We start from the raw sequence: 26,363 nt of genomic DNA, 5'->3' as shown, positions 1-26,363 counted from the left end.
TAAATGGAATATATTCTCTTCTCTACTAACTCATTAGTTCAACAGCAAAAAAATGAACAACTGGCATTCCCATGATAATTCAAAGACAAACAAGATATACTTATGAAAACAAAACACCGGTTGACTGAAATGTAATATTTCAAACAGATGGGACAGCATCATATGAACATATGTGAGCTGTGGTTGAAAAACAGCATCATATTCTAGCTAGTTTAACCTTGAGATCACAATACAGTACTGGAAAAGAGAAACATTTGAATCATTTCAAATGAAATAGTTTAAAAACAAATCTAGATAAATGATGTTAATCAAAAACTTAAAATTGTGCAGTCACTAGTCTAAGTTCTATACATGTATTGTTTCACTTACTTTTTATAACAAGCAAAAGTAAGTGCTATAAGTAACCCTACTTTACAGATGAGGCAAGTGAGAAACAGAACAAATTGCTTACTAACTCTCCCAAAACTGCACAAAATTTAAGTATTCAGGAAATGCTACAGCCGTCCCACTGTTGGGAATATACCCAGAGGAATGGAAATCATCAAGTCGAAGGTATACCTGTTCCCCAATGTTCATCGCAGCACTCTTTACAATAGCCAAGAGTTGGAACCAGCCCAAATGCCCATCATCAGATGAGTGGATACGGAAAATGTGGTACATCTACACAATGGAATACTACTCAGCTATAAAAACGAATGAAATACTGCCATTTGCAACAACATGGATGGACCTTGAGAGAATTATATTAAGTGAAACAAGTCAGGCACAGAAAGAGAAATACCACATGTTCTCACTTATTGGAGGGAGCTGAAAATTAATATATAAATTCACACACACACATACACACATACACACACAAACCGGGGGGCGGGGAGGAAGAAGATATAACAACCACAATTATTTGAAGTTGATACAACAAACAAACAGAAAGGACATTGTTGGGGGGGAGGGGGGGAGGGGGGAGGGAGGGAGGTTTTGGTGATGGGGAGCATTAATCAGCTACAATGTATATCGACAAAATAAAATTTAAAAAAAAAAATAAATAAATAAAAAATAAAAAATAAAAAAAAATAAAAATAAAAATATTTAAAAAAAAAAAAAAAAAAAAAAAAAAAGGAAATGCCTTAATGTTCTAGAGCTTGTTTCTTTAGCCATTTCTACAGACTGGAAATTAGTTTTAAGCTCACAGGCTAAATATCTAATTCTTTGAATTAGGTATTGGTTTCAAAAATTTAATGCATTAGTTTGCATTAACGGTGAGTCAGTCACCAATCTTTACTGAATACATATGCTACACTTATGTATGTAAGAGTTATACTTAACAGTGGTATTACCAATGTAGATACACAAAAGAGAGGAACCACAGTGCCTGATCTTAGGTAGCTTTGAATCTTGTATGAGATGAGAATAACCAACCAACATAATACAATGATAGTTAAAGAAACTGGATTAAAAGTCTGAAAATCTCTCAATTGAATGGTTTAAGTCTCCGCACAACACATCTTGTGAAGGTCAGTATGCCCTCCTTTGTACGATTTGTTATTCAAAGAGTGACTTAACTTCCTCTGAGTCAATCCACGCCAGCAATTTCTTCACTGATTTTATGTACTTCAAGTTTCACTTTCAGCTCCCTAGGTTGCCACTCCATTATGGGTGTAAACAGTAGAAACCCTCCAGTGTTTTTTGTATCACATAATTTATTAAAGGGTGGGGACAATCAAGTATAATTTAAACACAAAGAAAAAAACAAACCTTAAATTTAACATTCATCATTAAATTCCCCAAAATTTTCTAGCCATGCCCCATTGCAGAGAGCGTCTCCCTGGCATGTCCCTTCTCTCTGGGCTCCGGGCTTGGTCACAGCAACTTTTTCCTTTTCCTTCACATTTTGCTTACTCTTCTCATCTGAAGACTCTTCACTTCTGAGTTTATAAATAAAATACTTTTCTTTTCTTTTTTTTTTTTTTTTACATTATTTTATCATTGGTATTCTAAGAATATTTTTCTTTTTTATTATTGGTTATGAACATTCATGAGATACAAAGCTGATTGTCATCCCTCCTGCCCAAGATATGAAGGCCAGATCCATACTGGCAGCAAGCCCATTACCACAAATTGCAATTGTACCCCATGTCCCCTACCCAATTATCCCCAAACTCCCTCCCCCACCCCTTTTCCCCCACACTCCACTTTATATCCTGAGGTATGTTCTCTCCCTCTGCAAGTCCAGCACACCACTGTGGTCTTTCTTTCCTTCCTTCTTTCTATCTTACCTCCACTTACAAGCCAGTACATGCAGGATTTATCCCTCTGTGCTTTGCTTATTTCACTCAACACCAGTTTCTCCAGGCTCATCCATTTGTTGCAAATGGGGGTATTTTATTCTTTTTTATGGCAGAGTAGTATTCCATGGTTTATATATACCACAGTTTCCTTATCCAATCATCCATCGATGGACATTTAGTTTGGTTCCACATCTTGGCTATTGTAAACAGAGCTGCGATGAACATGAGAGTGTAAGTATCCCTCGAACATGATGATTTCCAATCCTCTGGGTATACACCCAGAAGTGAGATTGCTGGATCATATGGAAGATCTATCTGTAGTCATTTGAGAAACTTCCATATTATTTTCCATAATGGTTGTATTAATTTACAGTCCCACCAAAAGTACAAGAGTGTTCCCTTCTCTCCACACCCTCATCAGAGTTTGTTATTTACCATCTTTTGGATTATAGCCAGTCTAACTGGTGTGAGGTGGTATCTCAATGTGGTTTTAATTTGCATTTGCCTAATGACTAGTCATATTAAGCATTTTTTCATGTACCTGTTGGCCATTTGTATGTCTTCTTTTGAAATATGTCTATTCATCTTCTTTGACCATTTTCTAATTGGGTTATTTCTTTCTTTACTGTGTAATTGCTTGAGTTCCTTGTATATTATGGATATTAATCCCTTGTAGGATGCATAGTTAGCAAAATTTTTCTCCCACTCAGTAGGTTGTTGTTTCACTCTGTTGATTGTTTCCTTTGCTGTGCAGAAGCGTTTTAGTTTGATATAGTCCTATTTGTTTATTTTTTCTTTTGTTGCTTGTGATTTTGGGCTCATGTTCATAAAGTCTGTCCCCAGACCTAGTTCGTGAAGTGTTTCACCTATATTTTCCCTTAGTAATTTTATAGTTTCAGGTCTTATACTTAAGTCTTTAATCAATTTTGAGTCGATTTTAGTATATTGTGAGAGGTGCATATCTAGTTTCATTCTTTTGCATATGGATATCCAATTTTCCCAGCACCACTTATTGAAGAGGCAGTCTTTTCCCCAATGTAGATTTTTGTTGTCTTTGTTCAATATCAGATAGTTGTAAGCCTGAGGGGTGATATCTGGGTTCTCATTTCTGCTCTACTGGTCTAAGACCCAAGTAACAAAAATCAGAAATGATAAGGGAGACATTATATTTGATACCACAGAAATATGAAGAATCATTAGAGACTATGATAAACAGCTGTATGACAACAAATATGAAAATCTGGAAGATATGGATACGTTTCTAGACAGATAAAAACTACCCAGACTAAACAAAGAAGAGACAGAAAACTTGAACAGACCAATAACAAGCAACAAGATTGAAGCAGTAATCAGCAATCTTCCAACAAGGAAAAGTCAAGGTTCAGATGGCTTTACAGCTGAATTTTATCAAACTTTTAAAGAGGAGTTAATACCAATTCTCCTCAAACTATTCCAAAAAACTGAAACAGAAGCTACTCTCCCAAACTTATTCTATAAGGCTAATATTACTCTAATACAAAAACCAGATAAAGACACAACAACAACAAAAAAGAAAATTACAGGCCAATATCCTTGATGAACATAGATGCAAAAATCCTCAACAAAATATTAGCAATCAGAATACGGCAACACATTAAAAAAATTATACACCATGATCAAATGGGATTCATCCCAGGGATGCAAGGATGGTTCAACTTACAAAAGTCAATAAATTTGATACATCACATCAATAAACTCAAGGACAAAGACCATATGATTATCTCAATAGATGCTGAAAAAGCATTTGACAAAATTTGACATAACTTCATGATAAAGACTCTCAACAAATTAGGTATAGAAGCAAAGTATCTCAACACAATAAAAGCCATCTATGCCAAGCCCACTGCCAGTATCATTCTTAATAGGGAATAACTGAGGGCTTTTCTGTTAAGAACAGAAACAAGACAAGGATGCTCACTCTCACCAGTTCTGTTTAACATAGTAATAGTGGTACTAGCCAGAGCAATCAGGCAAGAGAAAGAAATAAAAGGAATCCAAATTGGAAAAGACAAAGTCAAACTGTTTCTATTTGCAGATGGCATGATACTATATAGAGAGAAACCTAAAAAAACTCTATTAAAAACCTCCTAGAGCTGGTTAATAACTTCATTAAGGTTGCAGAATACAAAATAAATGCCCCACCCCAATCAGTTGTATTTATATACTCAAATAATGAACTAACAGAAAGAGAAGTAAAGAAAGTATGCCCATTTACAATTGTCATGAAAAAAATAAAATGCCTAGGGATCAATTTAACCAAGGAGATGAATGATCTCTACAATAAGAACTACAAACCACTACTGTAAGAAATTAAAGAAGACACATAAAGATGGAAAGACATTCTATGCTCTTGTATTGGAAGAATTAACATTGGGAAAACGCCCATCCTACCCAAAGTGATCTACAGATTCAATGCAATTCCCATCAAAATACCAATGATATTCTTTACAGAAATGGAAAAAAACAATCTTAACTTTCATATGGAACCAGAAAAGACCCCAAATAACCAAAGCGATCCTGAGCAAAAAAAAAAAAAAATAAAGCTGGAAGCATAACACTACCCTACTTCAAATTATACTACAAAGCTATTATAACCGACAGCATGGTACTGGCATAAAAATAGACAATAAGAGTGTTAAAAAGTGTTTCTAGAGAAAATGCAATCATTGCATTAAAATATAGCACTATAACTTGCAAAATTTCTTTTTGGTGCCTTTTTTTTTTTTTTTTTCAGGAATAGTCCCTGAAATTGTATTATTAGCTATCTTGAGGGAGAGATTTGGCAAAAACTTACTAAAACGTTATTTCTTAAGCAAAGCATCAATTTTTAATCCATAATTTGATATTGTGTGCATACAGTCTTGGTAGTGGTGAACACCCCCTCCACTCCACTCCCCCCCCCCAATAAAAAATGATGACAGCAACTTCCGGAAAGGAAAAAAAGAGAATGACAGGGAGAAATCTTTGAGTATGGCAAGAGAGGAAACAAGGGGAATAGGGAAAGATAAAAGAAGGAAACACATAAGCACAATAGCCATGAATATATGACATAGAGAGAGAGAAGAAAAGAAGAAAAAAAATGAAATGAGAAAAAGGAAATTATCTGGAGTTATATTTAGATAAATTGCCTAAGTGATTTTTCATATTGTGTCATGTTTAATTTTAAGTGTTAGAAATATTTATTGTTGTATAAATAATTATTGTTCCTTCCACCTGCTTTTATCTGGCAGGCTAAAATTTTCCCTTAGATCAGTGGTACTACTTTGGTCTCAGGATCACTTCATAAACTTCAAAATTATTGAGGACCCCAAAGAACTTTTGTTTATAGGGGTTATTTCTACTGATATGTACCATACCATAAATTAAAACTGAAGTTTTATAGAACTGGACTAATTTATTTTTTTAAAGAGTTAAAATAAATATTTATTTAAAATAAAAAATATATAACAAGCAGCATTTTTTTTTCTTTTTAATTCTAAATTTCCTAAAACAAAACAAAAGAAAATTAAGTTAAAGGGATGACATTGTTTACTTATTTTAAAAACTCTAAACATATCTAGCTTAAAAGAAATTGTATAATTCTATCTGCTTCCATATTCAATATACTAAAGTATGCTGTTTTGATTAAGTATATGAAGAAAATCCAGTTTTATACAGATATAAAGTTGGGAAAAAAATCCTCATTTGTCCTGTGAAAGGATCTCTTAGACTTTTGGGGTTGTTTGGACATACTTTAAGAACAACTGCCTGAGACAGGCATGATTTAATTCTGTTGATGTTGACTAAGTGAGAACTTGTACTGACTGCCAGCCACAATGCTTCCAGTCTCCAGGAGCCAAGGCTCTGGCCTGTTAGGTATTTGGAGGCCCGTAGAAGAAGCCCTGTTGTATGCAGAGCTCATCTCAGGCTTGTCTATGGAGCCAAAGCATGTTTGTGTTGAAGGCTGGGTAAAATCCAGCCCAGAGGCTGATCTGTTTGTCACCATAAAATCCAATATAGAGAACCAACAAGAGTTATGTTGAAAATCAATAATATGGTCACAATCTGCCCTAAATTGTACATATCCTTCAAATTTTATGTTGTGTCAGATAATTACATAGATATGCCCCTAATCCCCACATCTTTTTTCATTTGAACAGATGTAATACCAGATCCACCACATTCTATACTTTTGTAATTGTAAAGTTGATTTTTTGAACTAAAGTACAAGAAATTGGCATCTGTACCTTTAAGCTTTCTGGTTTTATCCCATCATCCCAGCCTTTCAGGACTGCCCTAAATCTTGCTTCTGACACCCAGTCTATTAGCCATTGCCTTTAGATTTATGTCATTTTACATACATTGTGAATAGAAACGTATAGTTTTAACTAATGTATAAAACAAAAATATCCCCTTCTAAAATGTAGTATTATCATTAAGATTATTATAATTATTAGCATTATTAATATAAACAGATATGATCTGGATAAGGCCATGGAAAAAGTGTGCCTTTTATTCAGGGTATGACCCATTCCTCATTTTCAGAATCTTTCTCTCTGGTTGAAGCATTTATTGCATGATGTAAGACTGTAAAAGCTGATAAAAGCTAATGATTTCTTAAGAAGAGAGCCTAGGATGCAGAAGTATTCAAGGCACAAGGCACAAAATGGGAAATTTCAGTCAGGAAGAAGAGAGATGTAATGGAGCAGGAGAAAGTTGTTCATGCCCTTTAGTATCCTTCTGATAAGGTAGGGAACTAACCTGTGACCTATTCTACAAAGAGTTATCATAAAATTCTTAGAAGTAGCGTGGAGATTCATCAAATAAAATGCTTAAAAGTTATGCAAGTGTAATAGCAACCCTTAAATCACAAGTGTTTTATGCTTTGATAATTTTCTTCTAAACTTGTGAAAGAAAACCTTCAGTCCCAGGTATATATTGGTGTCTGTTAGTTACTAACATGATTATCTGAAATGTCAGGAAATGCTTTCACTGCAGGATCAGGGTTGCAACACAGAGTAAGTTTTTATTATGGCAAATAATAAGAATATAAATTCTCATATGCAATAAATATTAATGTGTATAATAAGGCTTAAGACAAATTATACACATTATAAAATCTTAGCATTTTGGAATTGTCTGCAGTTACCATTACCCATTCATGTAAATAAAACTCCAATAATTGTCTCTATTAATTATTATGCTCTGAGAATGGAGCAAAAGGGAGAGATGTATTTACGTATGTTGGCACAGATATGCAGGACATTAACAGTATTTCATTTACCTAAGGAGATGGGGTTTATTCTAAATGACAAAATGTTTAAGAAAGATTGGTGAAAATGTCTATTTTTCTTCTTTGTTTCATTGAGTACAAAATAAACTGTCAGCATATAGCAAATAAGTAATGACTGGCAATATTGAATTTTAATATCCATCACTTTTTTGTGTGTCTCATCAATCATCCTTGAAAATCAGTCAGTGAAGATAAATAGAATTTTTAAAGTCCGGAAAGCACAATTTCTTTTTGTTAGCTATGGGTTTATGGGAAATGGAAGAGACAGTAAAGTACAGGGGAACATTTTATAGAAGGAAAAACTTTCAGGAAAATGAAGAACTGCAAAATTTGCCTCTCCCATCCATCTCCTTAGTTGAATGCCATTTCCCCCAACCAAAGGTGCCATTTTCAAATCTATGCATCAACAGCCAAATCTCAAGTCTTTCCTTCTCAACCCTTATGCACACATGTAGAACATGAAGTAATATCATGCTTTAAGTAAATGTTTTATGACCAAATGAACAAATTAAATTACATTTTCAGATTACCTGTTCACGTTTAAACTATGATGGTTTTGTTCTAAGAAAATAGTAAGTGGTTCAGAAAAATCTAACTCTTGGAGGCACAGGTTTGGCATTTTCATGGATTACTGAGCTTCATGATCCTGATATAAATATGTTGAATTATACTTTTGCTTTGAAGGCATCAAACCACCAGCGCTGAATACCCCTTTCTAGATGTTAATTTTATAGAAATTTAGAACCTGTAGTACAACTAGAGAAAAAGAGAACCCCTTTCATGCGAAAAATGATTAATAATGAAAAAAAGAAATGTAGCATTGCAGTGGGATAAGAATACTTCTCACCCCACTTTTGATTCAGCATTCTTTTTAGTCTCCCACATAGTTCGACGTCTTTAATGCTAAGTGCTACAAAGAGAATTAAGGAGAAGTATTTGCCAAACTCCATGAAGACTATTTTATGACTATTCTTAGTATTTCCCTATTACTTTGATCTTAAAAGGATCTTCTCATTCTTACTTGGGGGCATTCCAGGTTGGTGGCTGCCTCGTTACCCCACCGCTGTGCTTCCTTTAGGCATGCCCTCCTTGGAAATAAATATTCCACGCTCTGGCTTGTTATGATGCTATTCCTGATCCTTAAGTCAATGCATTTCAGGAAATGCCTGTAAATGTAATTTTAATGAGAAAATGAAAGTTGATTGTCACCATTTTTACCTGAGTTTGACTTTGAGTCAACAAATAATTTTAATTTACTCATTTATTCACTCATTCAAAAAGTAAACTGTGTACATAGATATTATTATTCAGCAAATATATATGGCCCACTCATGATAAAACATAAATTTTTAGCTAAAGGAAAATAGTTAATGAGAACCAATTAGAACAATACAGAGAGTTTGGCCAATTTGACCCAAACAGTTTGATTTCTTGATAGCTCTGTGAACCTGACCAAGTTAACACATGGATCTTAAAATATTTTTTTGCTAAATTGCTTCTTCAAGGAATTTGGTGAGATTAGGTATCTGATTTGCATACTTTTAGATCAATGTTTTAAAATTTAATCATGAATATAAATTGTTTTAAAGGGTATAGTCTCTGGCTTGTTTTAAATAATAACATTTTAAATAAAAATTCTAGCATTTCTTATAAATATATCCATTGGGACATCAAAGACATAGTAATTTAATACTCACTATTATCTTTTAAAAAAATTACATGAACAAGTTTTTTAATAGTGATAAATATTACAGCATCCTATTCTTGAAAATTGTATACCCATTCAATTTCCATCACAGAATTTCATCATACTGCAATGTTTTTTACATTTTAATAATAGTACAATAACAATTTTATTTTTTCCATAGCCATTGTCACCATCTAACATACTATTAATGTGTATTCAAATGTATATATTCTCATCAGTTTTCTTTCTCTCCAAGTCTCCATCTTCTTCTAGAATGTTAGCCCCTAGAGACAAGGGTCTTTATCTCTTTTGTTCACTGATGTGTCCCAAGCAAATAAGCAGTGTCTGAAACAATAAATATTTTTGAATAGATGAAGGAATGAATGCCAGCAAGGGGATGTAGTGAGTTCCGGTGAGGAGGAATGGGTTTTGATTTAAATTCAGTGATGAGAGAATGCCCCCCAAAGAAAACCACATTTGAGTAATAATCTGAAAGAGGTAAGAGAGAAAGTCATGCAGGTATCTGGAAGGAGATCACATCAGGCAGAGAGATCCATACCAACAAAAGTTCTTCCTTGGGAAGAAACACAGCTGTGAGATATGAAAAACTCTGAGGAGGCCACTGTGGCTGAAACAGAATGAATAGGATGGAGGATGGAAATAAAAGAGAGATAAAAGAACATACTCAAAATGGATGAAGAGCAAATAATGGTAATGGTGGTGGTGGTGATGATGATGGTGACAACGGTATTAAGAAAGAGATAATGCAGAATGCTTAATCTGGAGGCAGCTTTAAGTCATCTTCCCTCTCTCCTCTCATTCTGCAAACAAGAAAAGAGAGTTTAAGTTATTGTTCCAAGGTCCACAAAAAACCAAGACAGTAATGAAACTGAATCTTAGAGACCACTCTTCCACTTTCATTTTTCCCATTTCACCAACAGGTCATCAATTAATTCCCAAAGGGAAGGAGGTGATTTGACATTCTCTAACTCTGTGTTACTAGATTACATTGTATGCTAAAGTGCTTCAGTTTATTACTTTCCATAAATATCAAATTTCTTTTGGAGCAGTGAATGTGGGTGGGAGGAGTAATGATGAGTAGCGTGATTTTATGCAACATTTCAATCTTTTACTTTTTTATTATTTTGTAGAAAGTAGCTTCTTTCTTTTTACAATTTTCCTGTTTTATAACTGACAGCTTCTGCCTCCAGCCAAATACCACTGGCATTCCAAGGAGGGTGAAATATAATACTGTCTGATTTTTCAGAGAGGTAAATTTGATGGTTTAATACTGAATTATGCAAAACAACCCCCCCAAAAAAAAACAGTTGATTTAAATTTAACTTCAATTAAATGGGAAATTATGGTAATATCTGAATAATAAAATGGAAATTTAAATAAAAAAACATACGCATGAAAGAGAAGTCAAAACAAAATAGGTTTGCTTTAAAAAAGTGATTGTTTTTGATCTTTCACCACTGCTGTTGCATGAACATTTAAAACACATTTGGCCATTGTTTATTGTATGCACTTAATGAATATTTTATAAAGTACTGGGAAGCACTACATTTACATATCATATGTTAATAGTACAGACATTAATAAGGGAAAAAGGGACTTTGATATAAAATCCATCAGGTAATTCCTAATGGTATCTATAACTGAGCATTAAGTAAATGTTTATTTCTACTGTATGGGAAGTATTCTTGCTTGCTATGCAAGCGTCATCCACTTCCTGTAATAATTTTTAGAAATCAAAAGACAAGGGCAATTTGAATCCACCAAATATTCTTTATTTTCATCTCTAGTTACTTTTATTAAAATTATAATGAATGATGAAACTTTTCTGATCAAATGTCTTCTGTTCTCATGCACACTCTGCCCTTTCTTTGTATCCAGAAAGCCAGTAAAAGACAAACTGCAATGTTGTGTTTCACAGCAGTGAGAAAGTGAGTCAAAGTGAAAAGGAGCAGAAGTGACAGTCTGCTTCTGAAAAAGAGGGAGATAAATAGAAGAGGGGTTGTTCTCCTCAGAGGTGTGGCAGTGAAGGGAAAAGCAGAAAAGTATTGAAAAATATCAAAGATCTGGTTGAAAGAGAAACAAGACAGGTCAATAGCTAACATTGCCCTCACCACCTGCCAATATTATCCAACTTAAAAAAAATAAATAAAAATAAAAAATCCTTGTACATTACTTATTGGACAGAGGTAGACACCCTTGCCCCAATAACTCTGGACATATAATATCTAGAAATAGAGAAAAGTATAAAACAAGCATGACACAAAACTTCTGTAATGAAAAAAAATATTATAAATCAACACTTTCAAGCTGATAAAAATGCCCCTCCAATTCCAACAAAGCAATAAAATGTAGGAATCTTAACTGAATTAAGTCTCTTTAAATAATCTTCTGGAGGGCCCACCCCATGGCGCACTCGGGAGAGTGCAGCGCTTGGGAGTGCAGTGGCGCTCCCGCCACGGGTTCAGATCCTATATAGGAATGGCCAGTGCACTCACTGGCTGAGCGCAGTGCGGATGACACAAAGCCAAGGGTTGCGATCCCCTTATCGGTCACAAAAAGACAAAAAAAAAAAAAAATCTGGAAATAAAATAAAATACAGAATCATAAATTCAAAAACTAGGAAAAAAGAACTTAGAAAAGAAGAAATATACTGCGAGAAAATAAATTAAAAGGAAAGACAAAATCATCTCATAAATAAAGAACAATTTACAAGGTGCCCATATGATAGTTTGAAATAAAAATTAAGAGACATTGAAGAAGGCAGGAAAACAATCAAGAGAATAAATATGCAAGCACTAATAATAATAAAAAAAAAAGTCAAAAGGGCCAGGGAAAAAGTAGTGGAAATGGAACCCAGACAAAGAATATTCAACACTCTAAAAAGTAAAGTCCCTGAGGAAGAAAAACAGAACAATATTTAAAACAACAATCCAATAAAAAGTCCTGAAAATCAGAGATAACAGGCATCTACTTATCGAAAAGACCCCTCTTGTGTCCATTGACCAACCTCTTAATGAGATGGGTCTTCAAACTTTTTATTGGATTATTGTTTTTTATTGGATTAGAAATTGCAAATAAAATAAAAGCAAAAAGTCCTTCCAGTTATAAATTGAAAAGAGATTTCTATTTGTCAATTTATAAGTGAAAGGGAAAAATGCAAAAATATAAAATTTCTGAAAAATAATTTTATAATATATGACGTACACTTAAAGCAGCGATCAGAGGACCATTCATAACAACAAAAATTAGAAGAATGAAAATAAATTAACTGAGTTTACAAAAATGTAAACCAAAAAATCACAAATAGGGAAATAATAAAGGCAAAAGCAAAAGGCAATGAAAAGAAAATCAATAAATAATTACAATAATAATAATAATATCAACATTATAATTCTTTGGAAAGACAAATTATTAGCTAATTGAAGCACATAAAAAAGGAAGGCATCAAACAAAAAATTACAAGGAGGTTATAACCATTGATTCAATCGAAATTTAAAACATCACAGGATAAGTTTTCACACATTTTTGAAAATATATTGGAAACCTAGATGGATAAGTACTTAATATAGTAAAGCTTCCTAAAATTGCCCCCAGTAGTTTTAGAAAGTTACACAGACCAATATTCACAAAATGAAAAGATAAAGTTTATGAAGGAACTACATCTATTAAAAAAAGACACCAGACCCAGATGGTTTCACAGGAAATTCAACCAAACATGTAAAAACCATGCAATTTCAATGCTAAATAATTTTTTTTCAGAACACAGAAAATAAATGAAAACCTTCTAAATTATTTTATAAACTAATAAATATTTGGTACCTAATTCTGATAAAAATAAAGAAAAATAAAACTTCAAGCAAATGTTGCTTTTAGATAATAATTTGAAAATCCTAAGTAACACATTAGCAAACAGACTCTAACACCTCATTAAGAAAATAAAACATCATGACCAAATAGATTTCAAATCTGAGATGCAAAGATGTTTCAATATTGGGTTTCCATAATAGTATTCAGGAGAAAGAAAAATGTGGCAATCCCTGTTATATGAAAAAGCCTTTGAAAAAGTGCAACTTCTATTCTGTATTGAAGGTTTTAAGTAAGCAGAAATGAATGACTATATTCATAATATGATAAAATATATAAATATACCACAATACTAAAGCAAGTATCATAATGTTAAGTAACTAGAAGTTATTCTCACTAAGGTCTAGAAAAAGCAGTTGTGATCACAATCTCCACTAATATTTAATATTGCCCTGAATAAATTAACCAATACATACACGCAAGATAAATTGATTATGAAAATAAGAATTGGAAAATATTTCTATTTGTAGATGACTTAATAGTATACCTAAAATATAAATTCCTAAAATGTGATGAAAAATAATTCAAATAATAAAATAATTTAGCAGGGTAGAAGATTTGTAAACTAACATACAAAAAGTATTATCCTTCCTATAAACAAAGGATCACAACTGTAATGGTTCACTTTGATTTGAAGATTTAGTGGTCCAATACCAGCACTTACCTGATTCATACATAAAATTTTATTTTGATCAAGGATTGTGAGATAATTTATGAAATGCAACCAGATCTTATGCTTTCCTCCCATCATCCTGTTTCTTCTACAGCAGTCTTATTTCCAGCTAATGTCCATGGCCATCTGATGAGTTCAGTGGTACAGTCACTGAGTCATGAACTGTTCAGTGTAGATTAGCAATGTTTTTTAACTGTGAATGAATATCTGAATACAATAAATTCACCCTTATATAATCCAGAGTTTTAGTACTTTGTAGAACATTTATTTAAATATTTCAAATATAGGGCCGACCCCGTGGCTCACTCTGGACAGTGCAGCGCTGGGAGCGCAGCAGCGGCTCCCGCTGCGGGTTCGGATCCTATATAGAGATGGCCGGTTCACTCACTGGCTGAGCGCGGTCACGAAAAAAAAAAAAAAAAAAAAAAAGGACCAAAAAAAATAATAATAATATTTCAAATATATACATGCAAAATGACTCTCATTATTGAAACAACTTCTGGTAAACCCTGAAAGATGTTCTGAATCTGTTGACTTAGAAAATTTTCCAAAGTGAAATTCCAAAGTAGAAAAGTTGTCCTATCATTAGTGTGAAATCGCTCCCCTTTGAAATTTCCAAAGATAGTTCTTGTTATCTTGTACAGAACAGCAAAACCACAGCCAGGTTAAGTTCTAAGAAAAGTATTTGTGAAATTTATTTTCAGTACAAATTTTCCTACATTACTGCCTTTCCTAATTCCACTTTGACTGAATACAGACTGCTCATGTCTGTCATGTGGGTCTTGTCAATTTGATCTACTGAACTGATTCACACTCAAGTGTTAGGAACTTTATATATTACTCCTTAAGAAACTAATTCCATTTTAAAAACATACAAATGGTAAAGAAGAAATTCCTGAAAGGCAGATTTTAGGTTGGGGTTCCCAGATGCTGTCAAATTGCATTGTTCATGGATGTCCTAACATTCTAATGAAAAGACTGATTTCTAAATTGTGCTGGCATTTGCTAGGGCAAGCATTCTTACTTGAGACCTATTGATTGCTACCCACCTGTCAATGTTGTGTGTATGTGTGCATATAAATATATGTTTCATTAGATTCTTAGAACCTAATATATCGAGAGATTGTAATCTCAACACAATTGAAATCTCTGAAAAAAGAGACAAAGCTGTGATATTTGAGTTCCTCGTGGAATGGCTCTTTAGCAAGGAACAATAGAATCCCAATTTTTTGAGGATATAAACCTGTATATCATAAAACAAACCAAATTTAGTCTTCAGTCTGACAGATTGTCTATCTACCACATTGAGCTTGATAGGTATTTAGGACAGATTTTTTTTTTTTTTTTTTTTGACCTGTAAGGGGATCGCAACCCTTGGCACGGTGTGGTCTGCACCGCGCTCAGCCAGTGAGCACACGGGCCATCCCTATATAGGATCTGAACCCGCGGCCTCGCCGCTACCAGCGTTGCACTCTCCTGAGTGAGCCATGAGGCTGGCCCTTAGGACAGATTTTAAAAAAATTGTTTGCTTTACATGTTATCCACCCCCTTGCACCAAAGGACATGGCTTTTAGATATCCCACAGGGCATCCACTTTGTAATACACAGAATAAACTTCTACAAATTAATCTTTCTAGAATTATCTTTTATAGTTCTAGAACAAAGCTCAGCTGGCTCCCTATTCTTTGGTTCTGTCTCAGTGGTAGGTCAGAGGATTTGGAAATTGAAGGGCTTTTTCAATTAAACAATAAGCAGCAGGTTTCCATTAAAGCACAAACTTCATCATCTAAATATATACTAGATGTTCTCATAAATAACTGGAGCAGGTAAATCCTTGACTGATTCATCTATTTCTGATACTGGTTCTGTGATTCTCAAACCTGATATCCAAATACATCTAACAGATCTTAAAATGCTTTTCCTTTTCCTTAAATCTATTCTAAACCTCTTCAGCCTTAATTTCTTCCCAAATTTATTGTAATTAACTTAGCCCATAATTATACATAATGTTTTCTAATGCCTCTTGGTAGCTTCCATTACTATCACATACCAACACCTGGTAGAGGAACAGATTACATGTGTGAACTGAATGGTGTAACATTTGAGCAGAGTTATTGATTATTAGTAGTACTTTTAAAGAAAATGAGAGCTGAACAGTAGTTAAAACAGTAAAGATAGATTTTATTCAAAACTATTGCAACAGGGGAAAAGAGACCTGAGTATAGAACTGGGCTCAATTCCAGATATAGAAGTGCTAGTGAGGAATTATAGCCAAGAATCAGGATGAGAATGAGTGGATGGAAAATTACTAAGAGGAAACATCAGGGAGGGGTAGGGGAGATTCTGGTTAAACACATTTAACAAGTTTGTTGATGAATGTAGGCAAAGTGATTGGATACTGCCTGGGGTATGATGGGAGACGAGGAATTTGACTAGATATTGAGGGTGGGAAATTCTGTCTAAACTGATTTAGCAGGATTTTTGCTAAAAGTGGGTTGTGAGAAGATGAACACAGAAGACCAAAAGTTGAGGTATAGTCCAATGAGAAAATGGTTCAGAGGAGCCTGACTAAAGTTTGGTCAAGAAGTGAGTCTTTTGTCATTATGATATCAAAATGAAGAAGACAAAGGCCATTCTAAGTCACAGGATAAAGGCATGCTCTTGGATGGAATGCACTTCGGTGAGTGAGTCTAAGAAAAAGAGTAACCGTTTGGCATAAATTTAGACTGAAAGAGAAGATAAACATCAATTATGAAAGATCACATATGGTAGCATGTCATGTTAAAGAGTGGTCTTCATCCTAACAATTGATGACATGGGAGTGACATAATTTTTTTTTTTAATGATGATTCTGGTACCATCATGAAATATCTAATGTAAGGGAATGAAAATAGTTACAGAAAAACAGTTTTGAGTCTAATGCAATAGAGATTTTCAAACAAAGTATAAGATTCTGAACAAGAGTAATAGCAAAAAGAATCAATACATATTTAAAAGACATTTTTGAGGTAAAACTGAAAATTCATGTTTGAATGGAGGCTATGAGAGGAAAAGGATCCAAAGACATGTTTGGGATTTTTGCCTAAATAATTGACTGTGAGAAGATGAATGTTGAGGCTCTTAATCACATTCATGAATAGGTATATATCTCTTTGTTTTGAGGGAAATGGAGTGGGAATATCCTCATTTTATTTCTAAATTTACTGAATCTAAGCTTTCATTGAAGTTGAGATGACTGATTAACCGAGCTAATTGCTCAATATAAGGACAGGATTCTGACTTCTGTGCTCTAATTGGAAGTAAACCATCCAGAAACTGAGATAGAGGCAGTTGTCATTTTAAAGCTGAAGAAAAACATTTTCCAAATACTCCTTAATGTCCACTTAATAAACATGTTGTTTTCAGTTTGTTTACCTGAAATTTTCAAACTCCAAAGGCTATCTGTAAGGAATGTTGATTTGCATTTCAAAAATTTGGCCAAAGCTGTCAAATTGAGTAACACTTTCATATTGAGACTTCCTTTGTCAGTGCAAAGACAGGAAAACAGCAACTGTGAAAGCATAAAAAAAAAATTCTCTTCCACTTGGTCTGATTCCATTTATTTGCATTTTTCAGCAAGGTTAGACTAGTGTGTTGCATGTGTTTGTTGAACTTAATGTAGTCTTCCCTTCTTGGAACATTTGCTAACATGCATACACAACGTTAAAAAGAACCAGAGCCAGAATAGTAGGCAAAGCAGTAAAACTAGATTTTATTCAGGAACTGTTGCAATAGGGGAAAAGAGACCTCAGTATAGAACTGGGCACAATTCCAAAGACAGTCAGGACAAGTAGGGATTTATAGGCAAGGAGCAGGGATGGAGGAAAGTGAGGGAAAATGGGGATATTTCAGTGGTTTAAAAATTATTAAGAAGAGACATTAAGGGTAGGATTCTAGCTAAGCCAACTTAGGTTTCTTGCTGAAGGTAGATCATGGTGATCAGGTATCAAGGATGGGGGATTCTCTCTAACCTGATTTAGTAGGATTCTTACTAAAACTGGGCTATGAAGTCCCAGCAAGGACACAAGGACAAAGGTCAAGGTCAAGGTTTACTTGAGAAAAGGGCGCAGAAGGTCTTGGCAAAAGTTTAGTCAAGGAGAGAGTCTTTGTAAACACACATACATGCATGAGTGAGAAAAAAAGGAAGGTAAGAACTATTATACTATTTTGTTTCTAAGTTGCTGCTTTACTTCAGAGTCTCCTTGTTTCCTAATAGCATACATTCACATGAGGAAACTCCTACAATAGAAACACTGCAAATATTTTACAAAATTATAGATGTGAAAATTTAGAATTACAAAAAACGTAATAGAAAAGTTTTAAAATAACTGAATTAGGCAAAATAAAAGTGACAAAAATAATTTCTACTGTGAAAAGCTAATTAAGGACAATAATCATATACTCATGTACCTATATAGCTAACAGAAACCTAAGAGATTATCTCCTTACTTTTAAGATGAAAAACTTAAGTCCCAGAAAATATACAGATTAATATATTAATGGAAAATCATTAGTGGAATGATTTTCCTGATCATTACCTACTGTTTATCCAGAGCAAGTCAAGAAGGACCCTACAACTAGCTTACATTCTCATTATGTCCAGAGCTTCCTTGATTTTATTCCAATGCAATTAAAAAAAATGTGAACATATTTATTCCAGAAAAGTATCTGGCATTATTGGACACATTTTTTTTCCTCTGGAACTTTGTCTTTTTATTATCATTTTGTGGCTCATGTTGTGTAATTAAATTAGTCACTCACACAAATAAGTTACTAACTAGAACTGATTAAAAGACTGGTGAACTACTTGGTGGTGATGAATTTATTAAGAAATTGGCAAAGTTTTTTTTTAAATTATTTTTTTTTCTTTCAGCAATGACAATGCAGTTTATTAGTCATCAGTTTCCTGATTATCATGATCCCACTATAGGTGAGTAAAAGCCTCTTTTCTCCTTTACCTAAATAAAGACACTGTAAATAAGTGGCTCCCAAATATTGTTGATGATGATGGAGAACAAAGAAGTATAATTTACACTGTGACCTGGAACACATATGCATGTAATATGTGAGCTACCACAACAGAAGCTTTAAGAGACAATATTTCTTCATCTTGCCATGTACTCTGGTATTTTGTATTCTACTCATTTTCTTTCCGGTAAATGATGATTGGAATCCATTAAGTTTATCTCAAGATCCACTAATGGATATCTACCTGCATTTGAAAAATTGTGCTTTGGATAATATAACGTGATGTGATTATATACATATTTTGTCGTCTGCTCACCTTTATCAGTCTCTGAATTTCTATTGCAGAATTGGTTAACCATATTAATGGTGCATTTGAAATGGCTTTTAGATATAGATATAATTTTATTCACCATTCTCATCTTGCAGATGGAGAAACTGAGATCCAAAGAGTCAAAATATTGTTAGAGCCAAATATTCAGTCAAGTTTAATTCCCCTGTCAAGTTTGCTTTCTTTCCTAATACCTTGCAGAAGCACTGCAATTTGGAACAAATTTTCTTCTTCAATCAAAGTAGAAAGGATGTCTTTAAAATTGCTTTACTCATTAAAAACAAAACAAAACAAAACCCACTGCTTTAAAAATTTGTTAGAAAATTTACAAGCAGAGTCTGACATAATATCCTTCCTCTAGAAATACATTGGCATTGAAAACACATCAAGCATAATTTCCCGGGGAGAGAAGCATATAGCTGACGGACCCTTATGGCTTGCCTGGATGGTGAGCTCCTTTACTCCCAGTCACTTATACCATTTACTCTGTCAGTCTGAGAATCTCTTGCTTCACTCCTCTATGAGTAAGGTCCTCTAGTTTCTATTATTCTCATCAAGAAATTTTAGTACAAGATCTTACTTGATACATAAAATGTTATTGTGTATATATGAGGGTACTTCAAAAAGTTTGTGGAAAAATAGAATTAAAGCTAATACAAATCTTTCCATGATCTTTTTGAAGTACCTTCATGTTATACTCCTATATTCCTTCCTGAAAATCATCCAGAATCTTTGCTTGAATACTACTGCTGAAATAAACAAAATGTGCTTATTTTTAAATGTCTGAAAACTCATTAAGATCTACTCATCAGTTGATCTGAATTAGTAAGATTTAAGTGCAGGCAATTGGTATATTTTTAACCAGGAAGAACTTTTTCAAGGAGTTGAGTTTTTCTTCTGAAGAGAAAATAATCATTAGCTGCAAACTTTGCTTAATAATTCTATAAACCCACTTTTTTAAATACCTTGATTCTTGAATGCTGGTAGCTTAGCACCACCCACTATGAGTTACAGAAGAGGGGAAATCTCTGGGCAAAAGCTCTCAATCTTTTATCTTGTTGGAAAAATCAATGGCATAATATATAATTTGTGAAATCACAAGTTCACTCCACTTTACATTATGTTCTGTTATTGTTTAAGCTTTATATGTATTGGTGTCTCAAAAACCAGCCTCTTGCTCACCAGCTTCTCATGTCTAATACCTTGAATGAGGCAGTAGATGTGAATAAACCATAAATACCTCCTTCAATAGAAAGAAATGAGAAGTATGTTATGATGGCTCCTTTAACTATCCATGAGGCACATCCATCACTAGAGATTAAGCTAACTGGACATTCGGTACGTACAGATAGCTGAAATCATAACTTTATCTGGCATAAATAAAATAGCTTTAGAGGAAAAAGTTTGAAAATGGAAGCACAGAGTACTTTATTACTTTCAATTAGATTTTCCCATCATTTCATCTTTTTGCTTCTCTAATGGGAATATTGGTTAAAAATTTTCCACTGGTATCCTGGTTGAGGAAGGTAAAAGTCCTAAATAATGTACTTTTCACCTGCTTCAGCTACATAACTATAACTCAGTCTGGCTGACTTAACGACTCCTCAAGAGAAAATTCATATTAGTACAGTTTGAAAATCACATGAATTAGAGAAGTTTAACACCTGTCAAGAATACTTATTTCATGACTTAGATAGGAAATAAATATTTTTCAATCCCTGTCCAGATCTGTTTGTCATGCTACTGATTGAGGTTCTTGAATAGTTTTCTCTGAAATATTTGAGGGATGTGTATGATCTTATTTTCTCCCTTCTATTCAGTTAAGAAGTAGCCCTTTCTTTCTCATCTACATCAATTCTGAAAGCTTAGGTTCCTTTTATTGCTGACAAGAATTAGGGATATTATTTAGTACCAATGTTCTTCTCAAAGGAGTAATTGCTCTATTTACTGGAAACAGTTTCAAAGTCAGTAACCAATGAATCCAGCTTCTGCGAATTCACAGAAGATATCCATGGAAGGAATATTTAAGTATATTAATTCTATTCCTTCATGAGAGAAGATCTCATGAAAAATTTAAACTATGCTCCTTCTAAAAGTGCCAAATTTGGATAAATTCAAGTTTTAATTTTATCTTTAAAATGGAGTATCTCTAAGCACTAAACATTGTGCTATGTACAGTTTGATTTTTACATAGAAAAATAATTATGAAAATAATACATAACATTTTGACTGAAGGATCGTGCCAATAAACACACATGCCAAATTTAATTAACAATAAATTAGTAGAGATGGCCATTGTATGCAATTAAATGGCAAACATGTAAATGCCTACTCTTTGCAAAGCAATCTGTTTGTCCTCAAGAAATGAAAGACTAAAGTAGCACAGTTCAAGCTCTCAAGGGATTTTTAGTTCAGGAAGAGAAATTAAGACAAATATGCAAATACTTATAACATCTTTGAAGTCATTATCACTGCAAGAAAGCAGCAAAGTGCTACTTTGAAAGGGTTTTGAAAGGATGAAGAAGCAATTCATTATCTCTGTCCTAGCTGTATCTACTGTGATCTAGAATCACAGCTTCCTATAGTTTTAAAAAACAAGAAAATCCTGCCATTCATTCTAGATCTCAGAAGTACTTTTTTAAGACTGTTCAGAGAAGACTGAATTTCTTAAAGACTTTCGAAAAAGTGACCTAGGATGGTTCGTTTTGCTATGCTTTTTAGTCTCATTGTAACTTGCTTGATGTTAAAACTCTTACTGTGCATAATTCTAATTTAATACGAATTAAAAATCAAGTTGTTGATTTTTTTTTCTGCAATAGAAAATGAGATCTCTTTTCTTAAAATCAAGAATACAAATATCAGGTTCTCATTTGTCGACTGTATATTTTAGTCCAAACTGTTGTTTAATAATGTCTTCATATATTGAGAATTATTTCTCATGAAGATTGAGAATCATGTCTGTTGGTAATCACGTGAAGGCAAACATGCGAACATACAAAACAAAGTCAGCTCACTTGGCAAATGAATGCAAACAGAACCAAGATATAGTCTCAAGCAGCTTGCTCTAAATAAGATATTCGGTATTGGACAAAAAATTCTGAACCTTGAAGGATTTGTGTTTTTCTCAGTTACAAATTATACTTACTTTGATTAAGTCATGTATATAATTAGTAATTATGTCCCACTGTCCGCAAAGGTGTATAGATATGTATATGTGTATATGCATATATATGTATATGTGTATATGTCATATATTATATGCCAGGTACCATGATAAACATGGGATGTATAGAGATAACAACAGAGCCCGTCTGTTCAAGCACTCCTTCATGAGTGGGAAAGATAAGTAAGAAAATAAGATTATTTAATAAATGTGTAGTCAAAAAGCTCAAGGTGCTGAAGAAGGGCAATGGGGGTTCATCTCACTTGACCTGAAGGGTCAGGGAATATTTTTCATCAAAGACAAAATTATAACAAATTTAGTTATAGATCTAAGGTGGCTTTCAATCATGATTCATGAATTGAGACAGCCTTCATTGTCCCGCGCTACCGTCTCGCCAGCAAGAACGACGTGGCACACAAAGGATCCTTCTGCAGATCAGCTTTAATGCATCTTGAGAGGGAGAGCATAAGCTTGCCAAAAATGGAGACCCCGAGCGAGGGGAGCCGCGCCCCTTATATAGAGACAGTCCCTCGCCTAGGACGTGTTCCCATCTGATTGGCGGTCGTGCATCAGCCCAGATGACGCCACGGGAGAGGCAGAGACTAGAGGTGGGGAAATTCCCAGCACATGCGCTCTAGACTTGTTTTTGCCGATTGTCAGTGTCGGCCGGCGCCATCTTGTAATGGCGATTACGGTGTAACGTGGGCAGCTCCCCACACTTCATTCTACAAAATGGAATGAGAATTCCCATTGGGAAATGACAAGACTGTGAGTTTTGTAAGGTGGGAACCAGGAAACAGAATAATAGGGGAAAAAACCTGATTGGCTAACATCAGATTACTTCAGATTACTCTTTTTGTAAGGATAATGCAGAGGAAACATACTTATGCTGACTCAGATAGACTGAAATTTCCTGTTTTTGAGAGCAACTGGTTTGGTTTGGTGTCTATCTGCTTTCTTAAAGTATTAGTTTGATTACATGGCATTTAGCATGAATGACTCCATTTTAGTTCAGTCTGATCTGTTGGGACCTATTCCAAGGGCTCAGGCCAAAACAATGGCCTCCCATAATTTTAACAGTTACAACAGATGCTCTCTGCACTAATTTTTGAAGATGCATATGAATTAGGCAAGTGAAGAAGAATAATTGCCAAGACAAAAAGTATAGGCACCCAGACAAGACAACACACCATGCAACAGAGATGGGGCATTTTACAGACCAGAGACCTAAGGGTGAAGCAATAATATGCAGAATGGCATATTATTAAAGACATTCTCAGAGACCAGATCTTTAAAGATCTTGTAGGGCTGGCTAAGGGTTTAAATACCTACAGTCTTATACTCTTCTCTGAGATCAAGGTGAATATTACTGACAGCCTACTTAATTTTTCCATTAGATAGCTCTATGGCAGACAAAACTAAACGTGCCCCCAATTCAACTAATAACTGATTTTCCCTAGGAGACCTTTACTTACTCCAGGATTCTTCAACATGGTAAAGCACCTTCATCCACCAGGATTTCATGCCAGAAACACAAAAGTAATCCTTGATACCTGTTTCAACTTCTACATTAAATCATTCACCAAAATCGTTTCTAACTTCTAAACATATCTTGAACCTTTCCCCATTCTCCATAACCTCTGTTGCTATCTCGTTCTAAACCACTTTCATCTCTAGTATCTTAAAAAGCAAAGCATAAATTTGGACTACTTTATTCTCTGCATAACATTCCCCAGTGTTGTATTATTTTTAAGATAAATATGAAATTCTAAGCACAAAGTGAAGACTCTCATAATCTTGCTACTATTTATATCTTCAGTTTCCACATTTGCCACCTGCCACCCCTTTCTTGGGCTTCAACCACATTCACCTTTCAGATCCACAAATTAGTTAAGCCCCTTTCTGTCTCAGGGCATTTTCACACATATTTTTACCCAGAATTCTCTTCACTTCTCCAACCTACACTTTTGCATGGTTAACTCACACTCTTCTGTCAAACTTTAGTTTGCTGCTTCCTGTAGAGAATCCCTTTTGACTACCCTAAAATTCTTTTATTGTTCGTTCTTTCAGAATATATCCCTGAATATATCCTTAATATCCCTTATCTGTACATAATTAAATAATTTTTTGGATAATTATCTAATTAAGATGTCATGACAGTAGAACACCTAATATATGGTTACTGATGTATTCCCAGTCCTAGTCAGAATGTTGGGCATATAGTAGATGTTCAATAAATATTTGTTGACTGGAAAATGGACACACAAATAAAATTCTAGGAAAGCATCTATTATTTTAAGATTTTGTAGCAGTTAACTTTAGAGTGCTGGAGAAAAGTTAAATTATAACTAATCAAAAGTGTGCTAGTAGTCTTTCATAAACATTCACTATGTTTGCTAATGGCAGTATTTTGACCTGAAATAGTTACCAGAAGAAATTTTTCTTGAAAAATTTAAAGCACTATGCTAATGTCAATTATTATGTTTTTCTGTTTTCTCTTCTTCTTATTTTTGATCTTTGCTTCTTCCTCTTTATTCGGTATTAATTCATTAACAAATATTTATGTTCCAGGCATTGTACAAGGCATAGGAGTCAGTGTTGCTCAAAAAATAGGCAAGAATTCTTTCCTCATTGAGCTTCCTTGCTTAGTTTTACTGTTTTGTGTTTAGGAGCTGATCATATTTCTTTATGTGAAGTCCAATTGTCCTTTTTTTCCTCATTGCGTTAAGATGACTTGTGGTCATTGCATCAATACTGCAAACAATTTATATAAACTGGTCTTACAAACCTATCCAATTGTTTCTTTAGGTTGCTTTTTCTGCAGAAAGAAAACAACTTTAACAAACCAGGAATCAGTTATCACTTTATTATTCCACCTGCCCATATATTAATTTGATCCTCACAGTATCTAGAAATTCATGAGAGAGATGAGAAGTTTCCAGCTATACTTACATGCTCTATTTTCAAGGAACACATACTCTGTAACTGACTCAACTGTGAAAGCTTTTTTTCTTTTAGTGTTTTAGACCTCCAATTTCAGTTAAAAGCCATGAATACTGCATAATACACTCATTTGAAAAATTTATATTCTTTCTGAGCAATTGTTAAGGACTGTAACAGGCACTACAAGAGAAGAATAATAAAATGCTGTATATAGAGTTAAGTCTTCCTGAGTGATTTGGGAAGCTTGCCAAAACAAGGACCTCATATAAATGGTCAAGTACATCAATGATATGGGCAGGTCATCTGCAGATAGCCTCATGCCCAATGACTGATAGACCAGCATGGGACAAATGTACTACATTAAGTAAAGATTTCTCAGTATCTCTTAAGGACTAAAAATTTCCTAAGCTATGGAATTTAGAAAAATACTGTGTTTGAATCACACTTAAATTGTCCTGCTTGGTGTCTAAAACGTGTACAATAGAGTCACTCCTTTGTGTCATTAGAAAATCCCCGTTAACATGTAAATGCTCAGGGGAGAGATAATGGCCAGAGCTATTAGGAATCATGTTATATTAGCATAGATTAATGTATCCAATTATTGCAGAGAGCAAACCATAGAGCTATGGTCTACAGAGCAGCACTATAAGCTGTGAGTTCTGGAGAAGGGAAGATATTACCAGAAGGTAGAATAAGTTCTACTGTATAACGCTTGAAGGAAATCAAGGCTTGTAAACTAAATTTGAAGAACTGAATTATATTTACTGATGGCTCCAGATTGCCTGAACATGTTGATGTAGAAAGTAATTTGTATGGAACCAAATCGATCAAAAATTGAATTCTGCTTCACACTGGCCCCTGATTTTCTTTCCAGTCTCATCCTGTAACACTCTCTTGCTTGCCAAGTTCCAGCCACACTGGTATCCCTTCAGTATCTTACATATGTCAAGCAACCTCTTCCTTGCCTTTGGGTTTTTGCCAGTATACTTTCCTGTACCCCTAATACGTTCTTTCTCCTCTTTACATAAGAAGTTTCTTTTCATCCTTTGGTCTCAGTTTGCATATTACCTCCTTAGTCTTT

At 34.1% G+C, this 26,363-nt stretch overlaps 1 protein-coding gene across 1 annotated transcript in view; it reads left to right on the top strand.

Annotated features, from left to right (window-relative positions):
* The window catches only part of RIT2 (Ras like without CAAX 2), a 387,665-nt gene that overhangs the window by 63,699 nt on the left and 297,603 nt on the right, over nucleotides 1–26,363 (top strand). Inside the window, exon 2 of the mRNA XM_063077453.1 lies at nucleotides 18,754–18,810. Coding sequence (XP_062933523.1) covers nucleotides 18,754–18,810 — 57 coding nt within the window. The remainder of the gene's footprint in view (nucleotides 1–18,753; nucleotides 18,811–26,363) is intronic.

This window comes from Cynocephalus volans, chromosome 13, assembly GCF_027409185.1.
Source record: "Cynocephalus volans isolate mCynVol1 chromosome 13, mCynVol1.pri, whole genome shotgun sequence".
NCBI lineage: Eukaryota > Metazoa > Chordata > Mammalia > Dermoptera > Cynocephalidae > Cynocephalus > Cynocephalus volans.
Note: the sequence above shows the minus strand (reverse complement) of the source record. Positions and strands in the feature narration are given on the sequence as shown.